The sequence below is a fragment of the Pleurodeles waltl genome, chromosome 11 (assembly GCF_031143425.1).
Source record: "Pleurodeles waltl isolate 20211129_DDA chromosome 11, aPleWal1.hap1.20221129, whole genome shotgun sequence".
Taxonomy (NCBI): Eukaryota; Metazoa; Chordata; class Amphibia; order Caudata; family Salamandridae; genus Pleurodeles; species Pleurodeles waltl.
In genome coordinates this window covers 820,396,401-820,421,019 of record NC_090450.1, presented here as the reverse complement: position 1 = coordinate 820,421,019, position 24,619 = coordinate 820,396,401, and the positions used below count along the sequence as shown (strand labels likewise).

Genomic DNA, 24,619 nt, shown 5'->3' with positions numbered 1-24,619 from the left:
AAAGAGGGTGTACCCACCCTCAGGGCTAGTAGCCATTGGCTACTAACCCCCCAGACCTAAACACGCCTTTAAATTTAGTATTTAAGGGCTCCCCTGAACCTAAGAATTTAGATTCCTGCAACTTACGAAGAAGAGGATTGCTGAACTGAAAAACCCCTGCAGAGAAGACGGAGACACCAACTGCTTTGGCCCCAGCCCTACCGGCCTGTCTCCCTCCTTCAGAAGAAAACTGCTCCAGCGACGCTTTCCCCAGCACCAGCGACCTCTGAATCCTCAGAGCACTGCCCTGCACCCAAAGGACCAGGAACCTCCCAAGAACAGCGGCACTGTTCAGAAACAGGAACAAGCTTGCAACAAAGAAGCAACTTTAAAGAGACTCTCACTTCCCACCAGAAGCGTGAGTCTTCACACTCTGCACCCGACGCCCCCGGCTTGAGTACAGGACAACCAACACTGCAGAGAAGTCTCCCAGGTGACTCCAACGATGTGGACCCCCTGAGTCGACCTCCCTGCACCCCCACAGCAACGCCTGCAGAGAGGATCCAGAGGCTCCCTCTGACTGCAACTGCCCGGTAACAAAGGAACCCGACACCTGGACCAAGCACTGCACCCGCAGCCCCCCTGGACCGAGAGGAGCCACTTTCCGGTGCAGATGTGACCAGCAGGCGGCTCCCATCCTAGCCCAGTCGGTGGCTGGCCCGAGAAGCCCAGCCTGTGCCCTGCATGCATCGCCTAAGTGACCCCTGGGTCCCTCCATTGCTTTCTATAGCAAACCCGATGGCCACTTTGCTTACTGCACCCGGCCGCCCCTGTGCCGCTGAGGGTGTGTTTTGGTGGCTTGTGTGTGTCCCCACCCATTGCTGTACAAGACCCCCCTGGTCTGCTCCCCGAGGATGCAGGTACTTACTTGTAAGCAGACTAGGACTGGAACACCCCTGTTCTTCATAGGCACCTATGTGTCTTTTGACCTCTGCACCTGTCCGGCCCTGTGTTGCTGGTGCTGTGGCTTTGGGGTTGCCTTGAACCCCCAACTGTGGGCAGCCTATGCCCAGGAGGATGACTGTGTAAGTGCTTTACTTACCTGAGAAACCTAACCAAACTTACCTCCCCCCAGGGACTGTTGATTTTTGCACTGTGTCCACTTTTAAAATAGCTTATTGCCATGTTTTACCAAAACTGTGTGTCCTACTATTTTAGATCGAAGTTCTGTACTTACCTGTGTGAAGTACCTTGCATTTTATGTACTTACCTCAAATCTTGAATCTTGTGGTTCTAAAATAAATAAATATATTTTTCTATATAAAACCTATTGGCCTGGAGTTAAGTCTTTGAGTGTGTGTTCCTCATTTATTGCCTATGTGTGTGTGTACAACAAATGCTTAACACTACCCTCTGATAAGCCTACTGCTCGACCACACTACCACAAAATAGAGCATATAAATTATCTAATTTTGCCACTATCAGCCTTTAATGGGAACCCTTGGACTCTGTGCACACTATCTCTCATTTTAAAATAGTATATACAGAGCCAACTTCCTACAGGGAGCAACTTATTTCATGGTGGTCAGTAAGGCGGCTGAGGTCCTCTGCCTTGAGCTGCCTATTCAGGTCAGGTCTAATCTCCTGACAGAGTTGCTTCAACCAGGTGCTTCCACCTCTGAGCCTCTTCTTCCATTCAATGAAGCCCTCACCGATGTTCTTTTGGGTACTTGGTCCTGACCCAACACAGGGGCTCCTGTGATGAGGACAATCGCACGCCGCCATCGGCCTGCCCTGAACGACCCTAAATAACTGTTCCAACACTCCTCGTCTGAGAGCCTTGTTATCCAGGCATTCTCGGGCGCATTACCTTCTGCACCCCCAGATAGGGAATCAAAAAGGAACCATTTGGGAAGAAGATGTTTTCTTCCTCCAGTCTAGTGCTGCAGTAAGTGAACACCGCATGCCTTTTGAGCTGCTATACTCTATCTGGGATACGGTCACGCAAGTTCCCCCGCAGATATCAGAGGAGGCCTATGCTATCATCTCCCGAGCTGTCACCGATGGTAAACATGTGGCAAAGTTCACTATCTGATGTGGGCTGGACACGACCGACTCGCTAGGTAGATCAGCTGAGACGACGGTGGCCTTGAGGCGCCACGCCTGCTTACGAACATCTGGTTTCTCAGAGGATATCCAACAGAACCTTATGGACATGCCCTTCGATGGCTCCCGTCTCTTTGGAGACAAGGCGGACTCGGCTTTGGAGAGGTTCAAGGACTCCCAGGGTACGGCTCAGTCCCTCGGCCTTTCCCCTGCCCCTTGTCCCCAACAGTCCGCCTTTCGCCCCTTTTGTGGCCATGCAAGGGGCTCCCTGTCGCATCCCTTTCCCAGCCACCGTGCCACCCGTGCTGTTCAGCCGCAGGGTGGCCGGGGACGAGGAATCCCACATGGTCATGGGGCAGGGAGCCAGAGGTCTGCCCAGTCAACCCCTGCCCCTACTGCAGCCTCCAAACCCTTCTAATCCGTCCCATCACTCTGGTCTAGTTGGTGGCAGGATTCACCTTCAGCTGCCCGACTGGGAATCCATCACTACGGACAGGTGGGTTTGGGAGATTGTTCAAAAGGCTACTCCCTCCCCTTCGAATCTGCCCCACCAGCCATGCCTCTATCAGTCAGCCGTATACCAGAGGATCATTTGGCACTTCTCCGCCAGAGAGTTGCAGCTCTCTTGGCCAAGGGAGCCATAGAGAGGGTCCCTGTGCCAGAAGTAGGTCGTGGTGGTTATTCCCGCTACTTTCTGAAGCCCAAAAAAGACAAGGGCTTACGTCCTGTCCTCGACCTTTAGAACCTCAATCTCTTCCTCAAGAAGGAGAAATTCAAAATGCTCACCCTGGCTCAGGTCCTGTCTGCCTTGGACTCAGAAGACTGGATGGTAGCGTTGGACTTTCAGGACGCTTATTTCCATATTCCCATCTCACGATGGGTACTTCTTTGCATCAAAATGTGCTACACTTTGGCCAAGAAGCAACCGCTAGAGTGCTTGTTCGCTCATTCCACCAGAGCAACTGCTGCTTCCACAGCGTTAGCATGTGGAGTTCCTGTCCTGGATATCTGCCAGGCAGCGACGTGGGTTTCCCTGCGCACTTTTACTAAACATTACTGCCTGGACAGTCCGGTCCGTAGGGACAGCTATCTTGGTCATTCGGTCCTGCAGGATTTTCTAGTATGATCTTAGTTCTCAGCCCACCTCCGAGGATGGCATTGCTTGGGTATCTATTCTAAGGTAAGGAATCTGCAACTAGAAGTCTCTATCAGATGTACAAGTTACTTACCTTCGGTAACGATCTATCTGGTAGAGACATATTCTAGTTGCAGATTCCTTACCGGCCCTCCCATCCTCCCCACTTCCAAATTGATATCTGGGGACAGGGCTTACCCGTTCAGGGCCTTTGCTCTGGCACACCAATTTCAGTGTTCTTCGCGTCTCTGACCTTTGGCGTGGATAGTCGTGAAAAGAAACTGCTGTCACTACGCTGAGGCGTCTATGTACTACTCCTGACGTCATCACGGCGACTACGACGCCAACAACGCCCGCTGAGTGGACCAACGCTATCTACCGACACGCAAGGGTATTGCTCGGACAAAACATCTCTGTATCCAGTCTGACGCCTGGGGGAAAATTCAAAGGTAAGGAATCTGCAACTAGAATATGTCTCTACCAGATATATGGTTACCGAAGGTAATTAGCTTGTACGCTTGTTCATATAGTGCTGAAAATTCACATAGGCCCACCGTCTTCCCCAAACACCTGTGTTTGTTAGAGTTACTTTTTTGGGTTATCACAGATTCCTTTAGCCTGGACATTTCACTATACTATGAAATGCTTCACATTGCATCCTCATCCACCTTGCGGGAAAATAATATAACAATGGAGTTGATGACCATGCGGTTTACTAGCAATAGAAGTTAATGTACCTTGTGACTCAAAAGACTTTCTTCAAAGAAAACAACTTGCAGGCATCTGAGCTCAATACTAGATGGCAGGAGTATGCTAAGTATGTGAATCTTTATCATTACATGCCACAAACAGATGCTTACTGGGTAAGTAACATTTTCCTTGGTGTTACATGAGAAGATTGAAAGGGGAGACTGGGCGAAGTACTCTCTTCTGCCCTTGTAAAATGAAGTTCTTGGAGTTGTCCATCTTGATGTAGTATATCTTGGCCGACAGTACTGTCCATATCCCCGACAGCACCACCGTCTCCCATGTACCCATAAAGCATTGTGGCAGATGATGCACCTAGTCGGCTTACGAACATGCCCAGAGCACATGGCCATTTGCCCATGCTCAGCATGATTTGCGTACATGGCCTTGATTTCGTCCCAGCCCTGCGCTCCTCCCCCATCTGAACTCATGCTCCTAACAGATCGGAACAGGTTCTGCCTGCATCGCATTCCCCCCTAGATAACCTGTAGTATGAAAGGCATACTTTGCATTCTTAATTGATTCAGTATAGTAATAATGATTTCTCCTTTCAAAACAGTGTAGCTTTCAGTGTGAGCCTAAACTGTTGTGCCTATTGAAGTGGTATGTGATGTCGGCAGTTATGGGGTTAACAAGGCAAACTTTTAGTTTGATGTAATTTGCTTTGGCATCTCCGCTATTACGTGTTGGGTCGGGGCCAATGGCACAGAAACAAGGCTAACTATAGCTGATTAATTTCTGTGGGGGGTTTTTCGCATGAAAATGTTAACTGCAACATCACTTTAACTGCCTTATTTACAGTGATTTTGTTTTTAGAAGAATTTTAATTAATAGAAGTAAAATTAACAATGTCTTACCTTCAGCAAGGTTTGGTTAGTTATTTTTATAAGTTCTTCTACATGCAGCTTTCATGTTCATATGATATCCTGCTTGTACAAGCTATCCATGCGCTGCCACTATGGGTGCCTGCTTGGCTTTTGTGCAATCAGTGGATTAGACCCATGCACAGCTTATGGTCGTTCAAAGCAGACACTGAGCGGAAACCAGGCCTGCAGCTTGTCCCTGTACCAGCCACTGTACCAACTGCTTGCGGCCTTTCACTGCAAACAGTGGCCTGGCAACAGGGTCAGTCCTTGGGTCAGGGCCTTTGCCAGCTTCCATGCATCTGTACAGTGGACTCTAGACACAGGACTGTACCAGCAATCATGTTCTGTGCTCCCTGCTCCCATGGTACTAAGCTAGCTGGTCATGTTCTTTTGCCCTGCTCCTTACAACCCACCTAACACACTTTTCAAGGACTCAGACTTCAAATATTTGCGTCCTGTAATGGCTGCCCCATTGCAATTTTGAGTTGTCGCCAGCCATTCTTGATGTTTGGATTTGTGGATCCTTAAAGTGTCTGCATTACTCATGTGGGCAAGGGAAAAATATGTGCTTCCAGCATATGTTGATGTAGATACATCTGCTCTACATACTCCTGCCATCTAGTGTTGGGCTTGCAAGTTGTTTTTCTTCAAAGAAGGTCTTTTGAAATAATGGATGCAGTTTGGGCGCCGACTCCATTTTAAATTGGTTGGATATGCAGCAGTGGGCTGTGAGATTCGACGTGTCCACCACAGTCCCCTGGGCCCATACGGTAAAATTTGACACAGATACTTGAAAACCCTTTCTTTGTATGTGCTTTCAACAGCATTCTTTGAAGAGTGAACTTCAGTCAATTGTTTCCCAACCTCTAGGGCCACGGACCCTCTCCCGGGTCAAGTGTATCTCATTTTTGTCAGAGTCTTTGTAAAGAATGCTCACAGATGGAACGGTCACCTGTACAGAACTATTTCCAGTGCCATGCAAAGAACCCGATCAATAGTGTTAGGAGAGGCGTTGGGCACATCAAAAGATGCAGCAGCAATCGTCTGAGGGTGTCACTGACATCTTCGGTACCAAGTGCTGCTTGACATCAAGGACACTGGCCCTTCTGGCATTCCCAGAGTCTGACCATAATAAAGTAAAAAGTCCTTTTTCCCTTGACTCCCGCTGGTCTGCAGACAAAGACCTCTGCAAGGACTGAAACCGACCACACCGATCCTCAGAGTAGACCCTCCAAAGAGGCATGGTGTAGAGGCAGAGCACCACGCCATTGGGGTCAGGTATTGAGTACCATGTTCACAACTTTGCAGCCCTCAGGGTCGCTGCTGCCTTGGGCACTGGTCTGTATCTACCACAGGCCTAGGATCCCTCAAGGCCTCCATACATAGGCTTTACCCCTCCTCGGTTGCTGAGTCTCATGTTCCAGAAGGTCCTATGAAGCTAAGAGCCCTTTTGACGCTTAAACAGTCTTCTCCGAACCATTTTTGGCACTGAAGACTCTTTCGACATCCAGCTCCGATGACTGAGAAATCCATCCTACAAAAGTTCAAGACAAATTGAACGCAAGCCAAAAAAAAAAAAAATACAAATCATCCCTCACCAGATAGGGACCCACACAGAGTCAGGGTTGTACTCAGAAGTAACCCAAGGTTGCTCCCTAAATTGGGTTCCATCTTTCATCTCACCAGAACTGTTGTAGCTCTCTTTCTTCTTCTCTCAACCAGACTTAGTAGCAGATTGATCTCACCACAGACTAGATGTTAAATGGCCTCTCATGTACTACTTTGACCAGACCAAGCCCTTTTCCAAAGCAGACTAGCTGTTCCTAGCCTTTGCTAAATCACATAAGGGTCAAGCAATTTCTAAACGTGGTATTGCAAGTTAGATAATCAAAGTCATCCAAATTTGCTATCCCAAAGCCAAAAGAACACTCCCTGTTGCTCTCAGGGCACAGACTACACAAAAAAGGCAGCAACATGGACTTTTGTGGCAGTAGTCCCCTAGGTGTTACATGTAAAGTAGCTATTTGGTCAACCTCACACACTTTTGCCAAACACTATTGTGTTTATATCTGAGCCAGAGAGTCTTAAAGACTTTATTTCAAACATCTGCATCAGCTGCATACTAACCACTGCTTGTCGGCGGTACTACTTTATAGTCTGTGCAGAGAATGTGTATTTACAGCAACATATGCTATAAACTGAAAAGGGTTGCTTACACTATAAGCATCTGTTCGTAGCATGTAGTGCTGGAGTTTCATATGTACATACCTTCCTTCCCAAAAGGATGTGGTTCTTTTTGGAGATCTCTTCTTTTCTAATTTATTTCACTTTTCACAGTGCCATGTGCACCATACTATTTTCACTTGCCACTCCATAATACTCTTACCCGCTGTCCAAAAACAGTCTATCATGGACTCAAAAGACTTCCTTCAAAGAAAAATAACTTGCAAACACCTGAGCCCAATATCACTGGATGGCAGGAGTACACAGTGTAAATCTACAGTACTACACATACAGATGTTTACAGGGCAAGTACTATTTTCCTTCCTTGTTCCCTCAGATTCATTTTTCATATTTGGGTCCTTTAACAATCCTCAGACCCAGGCCCTTGGATGTGTTTGAACTGACTATCAAGATATACAATTTATTTAACTCCTTGAAACCACCTTGACAGATTTGTAATGCAAAAATCTCAAAAATTACTGAATGAAATTGAATAAATCGGGAAGCAGCTTTATCCGTAATAAAGTTCTGCTTTCATGCAAAATTGTGTAATTCCTTTCAGCAGGTTTTGCTTTTTGGAGAGCAAAATTTCCTATGACCCATGAATGAGAACCACAACTTGTTTGACTCTCCCTTTAATATTCCTCACTTGCACCACTTCCCCAAACCCTCACTATTGGATACTAGTTCCCTGCCTACTTTGACGTACCTGTGTTGTTAGCAAGTCAAATCAAATAGTGCCTTTTCACTACAGTGTGAGGTTCAGCCATATCTAAATAGTTACATTCTCCAACTGTGTAGTGTATCATAATTATTTCCCACACATTAAAATCATGATGATTCATATACTAAATACATTAACAAAGATATATACTCTCTCCACCTATATCACAATCCGCTCCTTAAAGTGAATACAGCTAAATCAACAGGCCATAATGAGAACCCTATAATCCTAATGGAAGAGTAATATTTGTTATTTTGTGATTAATCATTGAATCATATGGTCATTTTACTGGAAATATATCGACACTGTTTAGTTTTCTTTAAATTTGTGAGCTTTTATTCAAGACAATAGTCCTGGTAACAACTCTGTCTCAGCCACATTTTTAGGACTTCATGGCTGATGGGCTCATGAATCCGCTTCTATTGAACTTCAACTTGATTTTAGGGGGTGAAGGGCATGATGACAAAACTATCCTTCTAGGGCATTCAGCAATAGTAGCATGGTCTGATTGAGGCTGGAAGGCCTGGTACCCGATCATAACTCTGAAATGTTCAGCATTCTGGTCTTCTCTGACTTGAGCCCAACATGTTTCTGAAGCATCTCATCCTGAACAAATAGAGTGCAGTGAGAAGAGATAGTGATGCCTCAGGGTGGATAATGGTTCGCCCATTGTGCCAGGTTTGAGCTGTAAGATATGATCTAGGTTCTGACAGAAGATTGTGTTAAGGTTTAAGTAGTTCAGATATGCTCATTTCACAGAAGATAACAAATATTCCCTTCCATTTGTTTGAAGCTTCATTGATGGATTTTGATTAGTAAGTTATTTTTTCACATGATTTCCCATTGTCGCACTGCCTAGGCAGTTTGCACCTTACAATTTCAACATTTCTCAACACTTGGTTCATCATCAAGTATTAGATTTGCTCTTTTTGTACGTGTTAACCAGCAGTAGCTAAGTAAAAAAAAAAAAAAAATGAGAGCAATACACTGATGTGGTCGGAAAACCTCAGATTCACCATAACTTTTGCACAATCATATGACGTCACTTTGTTTGAAATCCTTTAGCTCAGCAAAGGTTGTAATGGGTGGATGAGGAAACTTGTAGGCTAGAATTTTGGTTTTATTAGCTGAAAGTAAAGCAGTCTGAACTAGCTTCTTATGCTGCTTGGCATTTAACAATGGGTGGGTTGAGGTAATCAGGCAGCTCCTGTGCTTGTAAAGGTTGTATCCTTGGGCACGATCAAAGCATGGGTGACATTTGATGTCATTTAAGAGGAGTAATATAAAGTCTCTGGATCATTTTAAACTGGTTTTAATTTGGAGAAATGTCAAAAATCCAGTCTTAGAAGGCATATCTATTTTACAAACCAACTGATTAAGACGTTTGAGTCTATGGGTATTGAGTACATGTCAGTTACTGTTCTCTGAACTTCTTTTGGTATGGCCACTAACCATAACCTATAGAATGGCTGTAGTATTGTGAACAGGGGCTAGAAGGGAGTTTGTGTTATCCTTTGGTCTGTTCTGTTCTCTGGCCCAGTGTGGGTTTTTTCCCCATAACAGGGTTGTTGCTTAACATAATTAAGAATAGAAATGGATGAAAGGCCTTTATCCTTTTTCAGACTGAAGTTTTGTTAGTTATACATCTGTTGGGTTAATTCAATTGGACCACCAGTTGATGGCTGTTGGAGTTGGGTACACCAACGCATCCACAGGTGTGACCATCTTTAATACCAACAGAATCATTCCAATTCTTGCTTTGTTTCTCAAAAAATACCTGCTGCAGTAAGAGTTAAGAATCACAGAGGCCTTAACTGGGGTACAGCATCATTTGAGAGAGAAATAAACTAAGTTTGTTCAGATCTTGTTTCTGTCAAAGTTAGTGGTGAGATATCCCACTACAGCAAGCCTCTAAGGTGGTAATACACAGTTTTGAGCAAGCTAGAGACTCAGATCTGGGTTATTAAGTAAATTTTCCTGCCCCTGAAACGAGCATTCGGAGGGAAGGTCAGTACTGTTATCCTGGACTTTAATGGCATCAGTTAAAATGCAGCTAGTTTAAGCCAATATGCAGGCACAGTACATTTGTCTTAGTGAAAAAATAAAAAAATAGTTTAGATCATTGTGGCGAGCTCAGATATGCAGCAGAAAGTTATGAGCATAATGTGATGTTTTATGATATTTTTTTTTTTCTTAATTCCAATGCCCATCATATCATCTGCCAACGTTATTGCTGCTGCAAGAGATACTATTATTAAGGTGCACGGGAAAGAGGCCAAAGAAAAAGGTTGTTTAGGTCCATACACAGGGGGAAGGACGTGTTAATACATTTTGAAGCCCTTTAATACTTTGCTGAAGTAAATCTCTAATTTCAAAAATGCCCTGCTTCTTAAACTTAAATTCTCGCCAAACTTGGTCATTTGCATTCTCAGCTTCATGCCACTTTGCCCGAGCCTAAAGGGATGGTAGTTAGTTGGCACATATTATCAGTGTGCCTCCACACTATAACCTCTGTCTGATCCCTAGGGAGTAATACTCGGAGAAGAGGCTCCAGTCACTTTGTCGGACACTTAGCAAGTCCTCAACTCTGTTTCAAAAACTATACAGTAGCTGCACCTTATAAGGAAAGGAAGGGAACACAAAGTAAACTCGTCATTTGTTGTCTGCAATTTCTTAGGTGGAAGAAATTAAGAAGATGGTGTAGGTCTGAATGTAGATTGTCTGGGCTGCCATCTTGCTTGTTCATAGGCCTTTGAAGTATTTCTTCTTTGTAGAAAGGAGTGCTTAGTTTTCCTGATCTTACTAGTTCTGAGAAAGTAATTAGTCTGAAAAATTGCCAAATCCAAGGGTTGATGCTGCGCAGGAGGTCTGCATATCAGTCTCGTCAGTGTAGTAAAAGTTGCTTATTTACACCAACCAGATAATTTACAAACCTAAAATTCCCCATTTACATTTTTTATGTTGAGAGAAGTCCGGAGTCTCTCCCTGCTCAAAATGTCTTTGTGTCTACATTGCAAATATTTCTCTGCCTTGTTGGTGAGGATATATTTTATCTATCCAACACATTAACCTCTCCAGTTAGTATAATATTTCAGCCTCAACTTAGTTGTCCTAATGCATACTTGAGCTTTTTAACAAGTTGTAATCTCTACAGCAGTTTTTTTTATGAGACCAAAATTAAAGCACAAACCATGGGCCACTATCTTTAACACATTAATTACACAGGTTTTGTCTAATCAGTTTCTTTTCCTTGCTGTCTTGTTGTTTCCAAGGTCCCTGTATCCAAGCATGGTGAGATTGAACTTCCATCTTAGAGTTGGAGATGGTTGGCTTGGAAGCATCAGTTCCAATAGAACCGGGTCGATGTCAAATAATTAAACAGGGAGGCCATTACATTTTCATAATGTAGTTAGTAATATTTGATTGAAAAGAGTGCACATAAATAAATTTCCAATCTGTTAGTGATGTCTGGCAATACCTGACCATAATTTACCCTCCTGTGTCTAGATAGTTCTCCATCAAGGATCAAAAATGTATCAAATTCTACCATGTAGGGTCGTTGCCTTCAGATAGGGAGCCCTTCTAGCAAAGAAATCAACAAAGTAATGGAGATTGGGTCTGCCAGGATCATATATCCTAGCTGCCCAAGTCTTGTGAAACATGGCATGGTGTACTGTTCTAATATTCCCACTTCTTTGATGGTATACTTTTTAGGTGTATTCACTATTGGTGGTGTTGGTATGGTAGCCCTTTTAGAGTCATATCTACATTTGTTGTTTAGCACTCTGATGCCTTGATATATATAAAAAACAGAATAACAAATATGATCTTATTAAATCCATGGGCATGGTCTTGTAACATAAGAACTGTAGCAACAAGTTGCTGCCCAGAGATAAACGGAAGTGTTGCAAGCTTTCCTACTTTGACAGAGGGATAGCAGTTCTAAATACCAGCCCCACCCAATTTTAACACACCCTTTCAGCTTCTTTCTATCTCTTTGCTTCCTGGGCTTCTACTACATTGAAAGGCAAGTCTCTTAAAAGTGACAGTGTGCCCCCCACTTGATGGGATTGCCTATACACATATTTAATTTGACTCCTCAAATTTTCTATATGCCACTAAATGCTGCCTACGTTCATTGATGAAACCCAGGAGTAAATTTGTTGGATGGACCACTAGTCAACCACAGCAGGTGTGTAACTTAAAGGGACTCACTGCCACTTCAACCCCTTGCCCACCTCTACCCCTAATCCTTCACAGGATAACCACATTGTACCAGACGTCTCCGTTTATTGCACGGGCATTTTAAAGTAGCATAAGAACATTTGTAAAAAAAAAAAAAAAAAAAAAATTGCATACAGCCACCAAATTAAAACATACAAGTCCAACGTTTAAAGAAACTCTCAAAACCACAGACCGTACCCAAGAAATATATTTTCCATATCATTGTTTCCAAGTGCCTACAGAGTAATTGACTTTTACAACTAGGTACACAGTTCTAGTAGCCATATCAGTTTCATTCACCAGAGTCAGACAGGCATCTTTGAGTACGCTGATAGCGTTACCATATTTTTTCTTTATACCCCTTCATCCATTTGTAACATTTTAATGTGAATGTCCTTGATTTTCTTCATGGGTTTATGTATCAGCTGGTTAGTGTCCTTTTTGCTCCTCATTAAGTTCTGCCAAGCTTGGTAATAGTGAGTTTGGTTCATTGAGCATGTCCAGTCTCCTGCTCTGAGCCTTTGGAGGAAGATACATGGTATGGGCTGGGACTACCATCATCTCAACAGCGCAATATCCAGGATGTGGCAAGCATGCCTGTAGTTGCCATACACAAGAGTCCACTCAGATGGAGACTGAATGGACTTGTGGCTTGAAAACTGATTTCACCGATGTAGTTTGTTAAGTGCATTTCCTTAGCACAGGTCCACCATTTATATGGTCCTTAAGTGCTTTCATAACTGTGCCATTTAAGATCCTCGGATTTTCATTGGCTGACATCATTGTATTTAGTTATGTTACATATTGTTCAGAGGCGAGTCCTACTGGATAATGGTCGGTAGCGATGGAATAAATTAGTGTAGTGTTTAGTTATAGACTGTATGGGCTAGTGACCGGGTAAATCGGGTTATTGATCTATGTGGGTGATTGTGTGTGGATGTGGCTGCTGAAGAACTTTAGCATTTGTTTATGCTGTAGTGTGTGGTTGTTTCATTGCTCAGCTTTAGATTGCTGTTCTGCTTGGATGGATCTTTGTCCAAGATGTGACATCTTTCTTGTTATTTGTGGATGTGGTGAGCTTAAGTTGAATTATTTTAAATGCTAGATATGTCGATTGGTAAGAGGTGTGTTGTTCAGTGGGCAGATATCCAGTGTCTTGAGGCAGTATTGTGCATCTGGTGCCAGAAGTTGTGTATTGTGTATAACTTGGTTGGGGTGGCAAACGTTTAGTCAACCACATGGCTTGGATCCTAATTGCTTGTGTGTTGATGACAGTTTAGAACATCTCACCACCAGAACCAAATGGGAGTATGTTGATACCTCATCCCTTCATTTGCCAAATAGACCCATCACTAGCTGGACGAAACATGCCTCAACTTTCCTAAGTTGAAGATTTGACAAAGTATAAAAGATATTTTGAGGGGAGGTTCAGAAAGAATCCCTGGATCATCTGGGTCAAGCAGGAAAATGACTGAAGAAAGGTCTGCCATACAAAACACCATCTACACAATGAGAACGTAACTCCGTATTGGTGCACTTGCTGGTAATCATGTATAGCCTGAGACAAAATGTAACTGCATGCAAGTAGGTGTGAATCGCCCTTCAAATCAAAGCTGCAGAGGAGATGTACAAACATGCCTTGTGTAATCTAGGCTGCCATGTGATGCAGTGGCTACATTTAGAAAAGAGTTGCAGAAACTCCAAACTATATAAAAGGCACCAGACCGCCAGAGTGCCTTAATCTCGTTTTGCCTGGGACATCAAGGTGCAGGTAGGTAAGGGAGATGGGGAGCTTCAGGCACTTGGAGTCATCTTGGTCAGTCCATGCCCACCTGCTGCCACTTCCATTTAGAGATATGGAGACCTGTTTATGCATTTTTAATTGAATAGGTGATTTTACACCATTTAGCTATACAAGTCTTGAATGGATGCATAAATGGCTGCAAAGTGTTCTCTTAGAGTTTACATTGAAACCCCCAAAAGATGAGCCGTACCGCAGAACGCTTTGAGCTATGGTGGAATTTGTGAAGCTAGAGATCCATAGAAAAGAAAGCTTCTATTACCTTTAAGCCATACTGCCTATTTTTGGAGAGCAGCCAACTAAGCATTCTGCATACTTTCTGTAAACTTGCAACTTAGATGTAAGTGTTCAGTTGCCAGTCCTAACTTAGTGTAAACCATTCTTAAAAATCTTTCACCAGGTGCCTAGCCTGGCCTATGTTGCCTATTTTGTGAAACTGCCCTCTTCTTGAATATGTGATTTTAAGATTTATATACACCAAGGAACGGTCTGGAAGAGTAAAGATGTTTCTCCCGTCAGTTAACTTTTATCAGCCCCTCTGCTTTTGCCAATTTCTACTCCCCTTATCCAGCTCCGCAACCCTGTTTACCCAACATCTTGCAAGCTGATTAAAATCGTGATCTTCAAATGTGATATTTTTAGGGATCTGAGAAGTGGGTCATGCACACAGGGATTGAGCTGTGAGAGAAAGGCTGCAAGTATGGGCGATTTACTGTGGGTGGCTGTGAGAAGCAGAGAGTGATAGACTGAGAGACAGCCGGAGAGACCAAAAGGGAGAGGATGGCAAGAGTCTCTTAATGGACTTGAATGGAAGTGGTGTTTAGCAGTTTTATTGTTACATGTCCATTGATGGTTATCTGTTTTCTTTAATAGAAGATAGTGCTTCTGAGGAGGAAGAAGAGGAGGATGAAGAAGATGAAGAGCAGTCTGAAAACGAAGAGGATGACTCAGAGGAAAATGTGCAACTAAAGAAGATGGAGCAGAGATCACAAGACAAGGTAATGATTTACCATCTAAGATACAAAAAAGGACCGAGGAGTGTTTAAAGACCTGCAAGTACTGACTCCTATTCTGAATATAACACACAACAAATACTCTGATCTGTTCACCAGAATCACAAGATGCTGCCGACCTGGAAAATAAGGAAATGTCTCTGTTGCTTTAAAAGCAGGTGTTTTTTTTTTTTTCTTTTTTTAGAACAAAAGCCATTACAAATCGTAGAGTTCCTCCTCATGTCACACCAATGGTGTTGTAGGCTATAAATCCCTTGATTGAAAGGAACTCTTTAAATGGGCACCTCTTATGTGAGCTACAGGTATGGGTGGTGATGCAGAGTGCAAAAAGACAAGAGAGGATATGGGTTTAACTACGTTTTGGTAGAACTCAGCTACTTTGTGTCCTCATGGGTGGGATTAAAAGAGAAAAGTTAGAGAAGAACTTCAACCCCAGTATGAGAGTATGGTTTCTTTCCTTCTGTTACCCTTTACTAGGTTTAGGGGGCCAAACCCTAGCTCCTGCAAAATGTTTAAGGTCTCCTTGGTATCCTAGAGATAGGAGTGCATGGAGGTCACCAGGAATCTCAAAAAGAGATCTGTAAATTGTGATAGAGACTTCAGTAGACATTCTTAACTTGAGGCTATTGGTCTTCCAGGGGGGTACAGATCTTCAGTAACATGAGGAGTAAGGTGTTAACGGATTGTCCATGATAAGGAAGTCATCCTATGTTTTGGTGATCCACTGTGAATCTTTCGCTTCCTTCACCAATTTTCTTCTTTTTTTTTTTAAATGTGTAGCCTGATTGTGAGACCTAATCTAAGAGGTGAGCACGTAAGAGGTTGAAGAAACGAGCTCTGGAAATTGGTCAGAGTCTGTAATTGCTATATGTTGAGTATTTGTCTCCATGTTGCAATGTTATACTTACAGATTAAGCTAACTGTGGATTCATACTCCATATTACCAAACCAGTGGTTGTACCTTTACTTAGCATTTACTTTAGCAGAATGACTGATCACAGGCCTGGTGAATGCCACAAAACCTAATGAAGTCTATTAGAAGGGCAGAAACAATTTGACCATACTCGTATTAGGGTTGAAGTTCTTCCCTACCTTTTTAGGTTTCGCCTGCACACGTGCACTTGGGTGCTGCGCTTTTGAAATCTTTTGTTGATGAAAAAAAAAATCTTACAAGGTGCTTCGAACCCGCCACTTATTTACCTGGACTTACCATTGGCTTGGTCCAATGCATTCTAATTTACGTGCTTCTGATTGGCCAGCACGTCCTCTGCTTCACTTCCTGCTCTTTTCTTCCATTCATGCTGCCGTGTTGCTTTGGGACCTAGAACTCCTTCCGGTCACTTGCCATTGGACACTGTACATCCTCTGGGTCACCCTTGCTATTCAGTCACCTTTCAGTAGTGTCACTCAGAGTGTCCCACTTGAAGTACGCAAGTGTCACACGTAAGCACACACCAACAATAGAAATTTCACACAAGCATACGGAAAAGTGGCAGCTATGTTCATTGCATTTGAAGTCTGACTAGGACAGAGTTGGTGTCAAGGTGTGTGTATCCTTGGTAGGCAGACTTAAAAAAGCACAGGGTACAGCAGTTGTTTCATACATGGGTGTAGAACATGTGCCGCCATGATTTTTCAGAGTCTCTGTTAGCAAAAGTTACTTTTGTCACAAAGTAGAGCCCACTCGTAAGTGCTCACAGTTAATCACATTAAACATCCAGTCAACAACCTTTAGCACCTGTGCCGGTAGAGTGGGGAGCTATTCCTTCCTGGAAGGGTACCGTACGCTCTGCCCTGCAGCCAGCTCTGGGGTTGTCTTTCTCTTTCAGGGTCAAGTGGCGGGCTGTCAGAGGGGGTTGTCAAGAAGAAGAGGGGAGTTGTCCTCAGGCACTTCTGCCTTGCAGGCATTTTGTGGTTTGCATCCTTGAGCATGAGGGCTGCCTAGTTCCCAGGACTCACTAATGAAATGCAACTTTAGCCGGTAAGGTGAAACCTAAGACGCTTCTCTATGAAACAAATTTAAAAGTAGCCCTTCCCCTCTGTAGCACACAGAAACCTACTTGTGGGTATATCCCCCGCCTTTTAACATTCTCTCAATAGAGAGTTTTAAACTTTGCAGAAGATTGCAGTAAAACCATTCGAACAGTGAACACACAATTCTATGACTTAAAGCATATGAAAAAAATGTGTGTTTGTGACTAAAGTTCAGGGAGTTATTCGTGTTATATTTCTGAAATCTCGGAGGGCGATGCCATCGGTGCCCTTGACCTCACACCCTGTGCAACATTAAATCATTCTGGGGAAGGCTATAGTCAAACTATAACCCATGTGCTGTTTTTGTCGTAAGAGGATGAAGGAAGCTTAGGTCAAGTTAGGGAAATGTAGTCAAACCAGGACATTGGACCTTTTCAAATTGCTCATGCTTCTCGTAGACATGTTTGCTGGTCGAGTATTGTTTGTCAGGAAATGAAACCGCTTTCCAAATAGGCTCGAAAGAAAGCAAACACACTGCCAACCATAAACCCCACATGTTGTAGTGTGCAACACGTGAATAAGTGCTATATAAATGTATATAAATACATATTTGTAGGAAGTTGGCTCTGTATGCACTATTTCAAAGTAAGGAATAGTATGCACAGAGTCCAAGGGTTCCCCTTAGAGGTAAGATAGTGGCAAAAAGAGATAATACTAATGCTCTATTTTGTGGTAGTGTGGTCGAGCAGTAGGCTTATCAAAGGAGTAGTGTTAAGCATTTGTTGTACATACACACAGGCAATAAATGAGGAACACACACTCAGAGACAAATCCAGCCAATAGGTTTTGTTATAGAAAAATATATTTTCTTAGTTTATTTTAAGAACCACAGGTTCAAATTCTACATGTAATATCTCATTTGAAAGGTATTGCAGGTAAGTACTTTAGGAACTTTGAATCATTACATTAGCATGTATACTTTTTACATAAAACACAATAAGCTGTTTTAAAAGTGGACACAGTGCAATTTTCACAGTTCCTGGGGGAGGTAAAGTATTGTTAGGTTTCACGGGTAAGTAAGTCATTTACAGGTTTCAGTTTTTGGTCCACGGTAGCCCACCGTTGGGGGTTCAGAGCAACCCCAAAGTTACCACACCAGCAGCTCAGGGCCGGTCAGGTGCAGATGTCAAAGAGGTCCCCAAAACACATAGGCTTCAATGGAGAGAAGGGGGTGCCCCGGTTCCGGTCTGCCAGCAGGTAATTACCCGCGTCTTCGGAGGACAGACCAGGGTGGTTTTGTAGGGCACCGGGGGAGACACAAGTTCACACAAAAAGTACACCCTCAGCGGCACGGGGGCGGCCGGGTGCAGTGTAGAAACAAGCGTCGGGTTTTCAATGTAAATCAACGAGAGACCAAGGGATCTCTTCAGCGTTGCAGGCAGGCAAGGGGGGGGCTCCTCGGGGTAGCCACCACCTGGACAAGGGAGAGGGCCTCCTGGGGGTCACTCCTGCACAGGAGTTCCGTTCCTTTAGGTGCTAGGGGCTGCGGGTGCAGGGTCTTTTCAAGCCGTCGGGAAATGGAGTTCAGGCAGTCGCGGTCAGGGGGAGCCTCGGGATTCCCTCTGCAGGCGTCGCTGTGGGGGCTCAGGGGGGACAACTTTGGTTACTCACGGACTCGGAGTCGCCGGAGGGTCCTCCCTGAGGTGTTGGTTCTCCACCAGTCGAGTCGGGGTCGCCGGGTGCAGTGTTGCAAGTCTCACGCTTCTTGCGGGGAGTTGCAGGGGTCTTTAAATCTGCTCCTTGAAACAAAGTTGCAGTTCTTTTGGAGAAGTGCCGCTGTCCTCAGGAGTTTCTTGTCTTTCTTGAAGCAGGGCAGTCCTCAGAGGATTCAGAGGTCGCTGGTCCCTTGGAAAGCGTCGCTGGAGCAGGTTTCTTTGGAAGGCAGGAGACAGGCCGGTAAGTCTGGGGCCAAAGCAGTTGGTGTCTTCTGTTCTTCCTCTGCAGGGGTTTTTCAGCTCGGCAGTCTTCTTCTTCTTGTAGTTTCAGGAATCTAAAGTTTTAGGTTCAGGGAAGCCCTTAAATACTAAATTTAAGGGTGTGTTTAGGTCTGGGGGGTTAGTAGCCAATGGCTACTAGCCCTGAGGGTGGGTACACCCTCTTTCTGCCTCCTCCCAAGGGGAGGGAGGTCACATCCCTAATCCTATTGGGGAATCCTCCATCTGCAAGATGGAGGATTTCTAAAAGTTAGTCACTTCAGCTCAGGACACCTTAGGGGCTGTCCTGACTGGCCAGTGACGACTCCTTGTTATTCTCAATATTTTCTCCGGCCTTGCCGCCAAAAGTGGGGGCCGGAGGGGGGCGGGCAACTCCACTAGCTGGAGTGTCCTGCGGTGCTGGCACAAAGGGGTGAGCCTTTGAGGCTCACCGCCAGGTGTTGACAGCTCCTGCCTGGGGGAGGTGTTAGCATCTCCACCCAGTGCAGGCTTTGTTACTGGCCTCAGAGTGACAAAGGCACTCTCCCCATGGGGCCAGCAACATGTCTCGGTTGTGGCAGGCTGCTGGAACCAGTCAGCCTACACAGATAGTCGGTTAAGGTTTCAGGGGGCACCTCTAAGGTGCCCTCTGGGGTGTATTTTACAATAAAATGTACACTGGCATCAGTGTGCATTTATTGTGCTGAGAAGTTTGATACCAAACTTCCCAGTTTTCAGTGTAGCCATTATGGTGCTGTGGAGTCCGTGTTTGACAGACTCCCAGACCATATACTCTTATGGCTACCCTGCACTTACAATGTCTAAGGTTTGGCTTAGACACTGTAGGGGCACAGTGCTCATGCACTGGTGCCCTCACCTATGGTATAGTGCACCCTGCCTTAGGGCTGTAAGGCCTGCTAGAGGGGTGACTTATCTATACCTGCATAGGCAGTGAGAGGCTGGCATGGCACCCTGAGGGGAGTGCCATGTCTACTTACTCGTTTTGTTCTCACCAGCACACACAAGCTGGCAAGCAGTGTGTCTGTGCTGAGTGAGGGGTCTCCAGGGTGGCATAAGACATGCTGCAGCCCTTAGAGACCTTCCTTGGCATCAGGGCCCTTGGTACCTGGGGTACCATTTACAAGGGACTTATCTGGATGCCAGGGTGTGCCAATTGTGGATACAAAAGTACAGGTTAGGGAAAGAACACTGGTGCTGGGGCCTGGTTAGCAGGCCTCAGCACACTTTCAATTCAAAACATAGCATCAGCAAAGGCAAAAAGTCAGGGGGTAACCATGCCAAGGAGGCATTTCCTTACAATATTTAAATGCATGTAAGTAAAATACAACTTGCAGTGTTTAAATGACTTAGTAAAAAGTGATCCTAACATATGTGTGTTCCATTTTATATTCGGAGACACTGCCCACTGCTCTGTATAGTCCCATGCCTTCTCCCTGATGTGTTTCCGCGCTTGCACCCATAGATCAGCATAATTCCACGCACCAGTGGGCTCCCACTCTATGGCATGTTTATTGCCATTTCATGGCCTTATCCCAGGGCTCACCTGACACAAAGTTGATAATTGCAGCCTGCATCAGGAACTGCTATTTAACTGGTTTACAAATATTAGAAAAATGTAATGTTCATTTTACATTTGCTAAACCGTTAATAGTTGTTTTTGTTGTTGTTTATTAAATCTGATAGAGGCAACTAGCAGCAGATTCCTTACCTTAGACTTCTACCCAGGGCCAGACTGGATCTGGAAACAATTCTTCAGCAGAACCTCTGAAGAAAAGTTAGAACTTTTTACAGGTAAGTACAACACTTACAGTTTCAGTCTCCAGTTTCTAGGAAGTCCACTGGTTGGGGTTCAAGTTAAACCCAAACACCCACCACCAGCAACACTGGGCCGGCCAGGTGCAGAGGTCAAAGATGAGCAATTTTAACGTGAGCTCCTACGGAAACAGGCGGTACTCGGAATCCTGTCTGCCTGCAGGTAAGTACCCGCAACTTGAAGGGCAGACCAGTGGGGATTAGAAGAGCACTGGAGGAGCCACAAGTAGGCACAAAACACACCCTCAGCGACACAGGAGACGCCGGGTGCAACCAGGACGTGGTTTTTTTTTTCCAATGCTGGTCTCTGAGGAGACCCCAGGGTCTGCTAGGTTCCGGGGGGGGGGGGGGGGGGGTGGTGTCTCGGGCACACAACCAGTCGGGCAGGGAGGAGGGACGCCTGCTGAACATTGAGGCACTGGGGGTCGGTTTCTCCAAATTGTGGGGGCTGCAGGTTCAGTGTGTTCTTGGGCGTTGGATATCTTCGTCTGGAGTTTCGTGGTCAGGGGGGTCTTTGGAATTCACTCTGCAGGTGTCGTCGTGGAGGGGTGGAGAGATCAACCCAGGGTGGGCACCTGCTTGCAATCACCTGGGGAACCGCTCTTGCTGGTTGGACCACCTGGACACACGTCGTGGGCTTAGGGCGCACGGAGGGGGCATCTCCACTAGCTAGTGTGCCCCGGGGCTCTGAGGCTTAAGGCTCTGAGGCTCCCCGCCAGGTGTTACAGTACCTGTAGGGGGGAGGTGTGAAGCACCTCCACCCAGGACAGGCTTTGTATCCGATCAGAGTGCACTAAGGCACTAACCCCATGTGGTCAGAAACTTTTCTGAAAGTGGAAGGCTGGCACAGACAGTTTGGCTAACATACAGGGTGCATCTCTAAGATGCCCTCTGTGAGCATTTTTCAATAAATCCCACTCTAGCGTCAGTGTGGGTTTATTGTGTTGAGAAGTTTGATACGAAACTTCCCAGTATTTAGTGAAGCCAATATAGAGTTGTGGAGTTCGTAATGACAAACTCCCAGACCTTATACTCAGTATATCTACTCTGCACTTACAATGTCTAAGAATGGACTTAGACACTTTAGAGGCATATTGTTGATGCAGCAACACCTTCACCTGTGGTATAGTGCACCCTGCCTTAGGGCTGTAATGCCCGCTAGAGGGGCGACTTACCTATGCCACATGTTAGTGGTTTGTGGGCATGGCACCCTGAGAGTGGTGCCATGTCAACATGGTCTTTTTCTTCCCACCAGCACAGCACAATCTGCAAGGAAGTGTGCCTGTGCTGGGTTAGGGGTCCCCTAGGGTGGCATAATACATGCTGCAGCCCTTAGAGACATTGCAAGGGCTGTGCATATTGTGAAAACAAAGATACAGTTTTTAGAGGAAGAACACTGGTGCGGGTGCCTGGTTAGCAGGGTCCCAGCACACTTTCAAAGTTGGCATTAAAACTAGCCAAAAAGTGTGTGTGTGTGTGTTGGGGGGGGTGGTAACCATGCCAACAGTGGCACTTTCCTACAGTGGTGGTGCCCCTGACGGGTCTAATACCTCTAAAAAGGGAGGTTTCTGTTGTACTCTGCTAATGGTGGGTCACCTAGGAGATTGTGCTCTCTATGGGGATCTTCCTCGATTAAGTTGTTTTCCTTCCCTGCTCTTCGGAGTTATTGGTGTAGGCTTTTGGTCATTCTTCTATACTCAGCTGTTCCTTACTGGGAACTTGCTAAGTGCTTCTTTTCAGATTAGTAGAGTTCCTTGTGTCAGTAAGGATTCTACTGGTGGTTTTTTTGTTGTTTTTTTTTTGTTTTTTTACAGATGTCCTTTCCCATTCGTGTACCGGGAGATGGTATTTCTGCCTCATATCCATGGTCTGGATCCGTTGGGGGTTTGGTTCCTCTTGGAGTACAAGTGCCCCTCTTCTATCTCTATTATAGGCAACATATAGGGTTTCAAAACGTTTGTTTTGTTTTCACATGTTCTTTGTTCATTCATCTTTCTTCTTCATGGATGTCTCAGTCCTTCTGTCTTTTCTGTCGGTCACGGTCACATTCACCTAGCTTGGCTGGTGCACCAAGAGGGACGCCAGGATCCCACCAAGTCCACAAACAGCTCCATTATTTAGCACAGACAGCAAAGCGCATTCCAGGACCGGGATTGTGTCAAAAAACAATTTTATTGGCAACGGGTTTTGATTTTTGCAATCTTTCTCTCAGCCATTTTGGAAACCGTGCCCCACTCCCCTTAAAAAACATTTTGCAACCAACAAAGTGAGAAAACAGACTTTCACATTCACAGTGATTGAAGAAAAAAGATTCACATCCCCATAAACAATATTGGAATCAATATTGGAACATCCAATTCTAACATTTTTCAATAGTCCTATTCATGATTTTATCAAAAATAACAAAAATAATTAAAAAAAATAAATGTGAGACACACACACTCACTCTTCGCCCTCGCAGGTACGGAGCTAAAAACTTAGTGGAAATATCTAGTGCCTCAGGGGTACTCAGTGACCGGGACAGGGCTGTCCTGCCATTCATGCTTCTTCATAGGTATATAGCCATGTATATCTATGTATCATTTTTGCTTCATTGGTCTATTTCTATTTTTATATCTGCATGTGTCTTCCTGGCTCTATACATATCTATTGACCCATATGCATAGACACATCCATGTCTTTGTTTATTTCTGTGCGTATGGGTGTCTCTGCATATATCTTCCAGACCTCCTTATGTACCCATCGTATGTTGTGGGTATGGCACGCCTTTCGTGTTTTCTATTGATTCGCTCTGTATCTCCCAGTTCTGTTACACCTCTCTTCAGGTTTACCCTTGAGTGTTCCTGGAGATGTGCATTCTGTTTTTTGAATTACTCTCCCTACCTGCGTTAAGTTTCCTGCTTCTTGCAGGTTTTGCCCATGCATCCTGGTTGAAGCAGTATACATGTAGCGTTTCCCCCCTTTTTTCATATCCTCTGGGGTTACCCCTTGATAGGTGTTACGGTCCAATTGTCTCAGGGACTGTTTTTGGTCCTTTTTCAACTTGCTCCTCTTCGGTTCAACTCCTACTTTAGGGCTGTTCATGTTATGTAGCTCTCTTGTAACTGGTCTACTACTTTTTCAGTTAGACCGGTGGCTTGTATGCAAGACTTGGGTAGAATGTGTTTGCAGACCCCTCCTTCGTGATTGATATTGCTTTGGTATCTAATTCTAAGGTAAGGAATCTGCGGATTGTTGTCTCTATCAGATGAACACGTTACTTACCTTTGGTAGCGCCTTATCTGGTAGAGACATAGTCTAGCTGCAGATTCCTTACCGACCCACCCATCCTCCCCGCTCTGCGAACTGTTTTTTCTTTTCAGTCTTGCTTTCTTGACATTGTATTGCCATGTTTTTCAATTTAGTTGTCGTAAATCAAATTTGCATCTACCTTTCTTGATGATCCACTGATCCATTGCCAGTTTCTGTAGTGGCTCGGCGTTGTTGCGTGGATTCTAGTCCCAGAAGAAACTGAAGTCGGCGCTTAGGAGGAGGGATTATATGGACTCCGTCAACGTCATATTCATAGGATGACAGCGATACTGAGTCAAACAACACCCTGTACTGAAACACAAAGGTAATGCTGAAGTTTTTTTTTTCAGATATAGTCTGGTGACTGGGGAGAATTCTAAGGTAAAGAATCTGCGGCTAGTCTGTCTCTACCAGATAAGGCGTTACCAAAGGTAAGTAACTTATTCTTCAACATTAATTCTAATATTCATGATCCAGCTAGATAGTAAGATAGAATGCAACAGAAAAAACTAAGACAAAACCTATTGGCATTGCCAGTGCTTGTTCTTTTAATCCTATCCCACGGGGACGGTAAACTAGCTGAGTTCCACCTAGAGATAGTTTTAACTCTTATCCCCTCCAATCCTTTTGCTCTCTGTGCTATTATCCGTATTTATCACGTAGGATGTGCCGGTTTAAAGAGCTCCTCATTCTCGAGGGAGTTGTTGCCCACAACACTCCATTGGTGTGA

At 44.7% G+C, this 24,619-nt stretch overlaps 1 protein-coding gene across 1 annotated transcript in view; it reads left to right on the top strand.

Annotated features, from left to right (window-relative positions):
* Window positions 1-24,619, top strand: part of PES1 (pescadillo ribosomal biogenesis factor 1) — a 210,061-nt gene that overhangs the window by 158,664 nt on the left and 26,778 nt on the right. Inside the window, exon 13 of the mRNA XM_069214643.1 lies at window positions 14,679-14,803. Coding sequence (XP_069070744.1) covers window positions 14,679-14,803 — 125 coding nt within the window. The remainder of the gene's footprint in view (window positions 1-14,678; window positions 14,804-24,619) is intronic.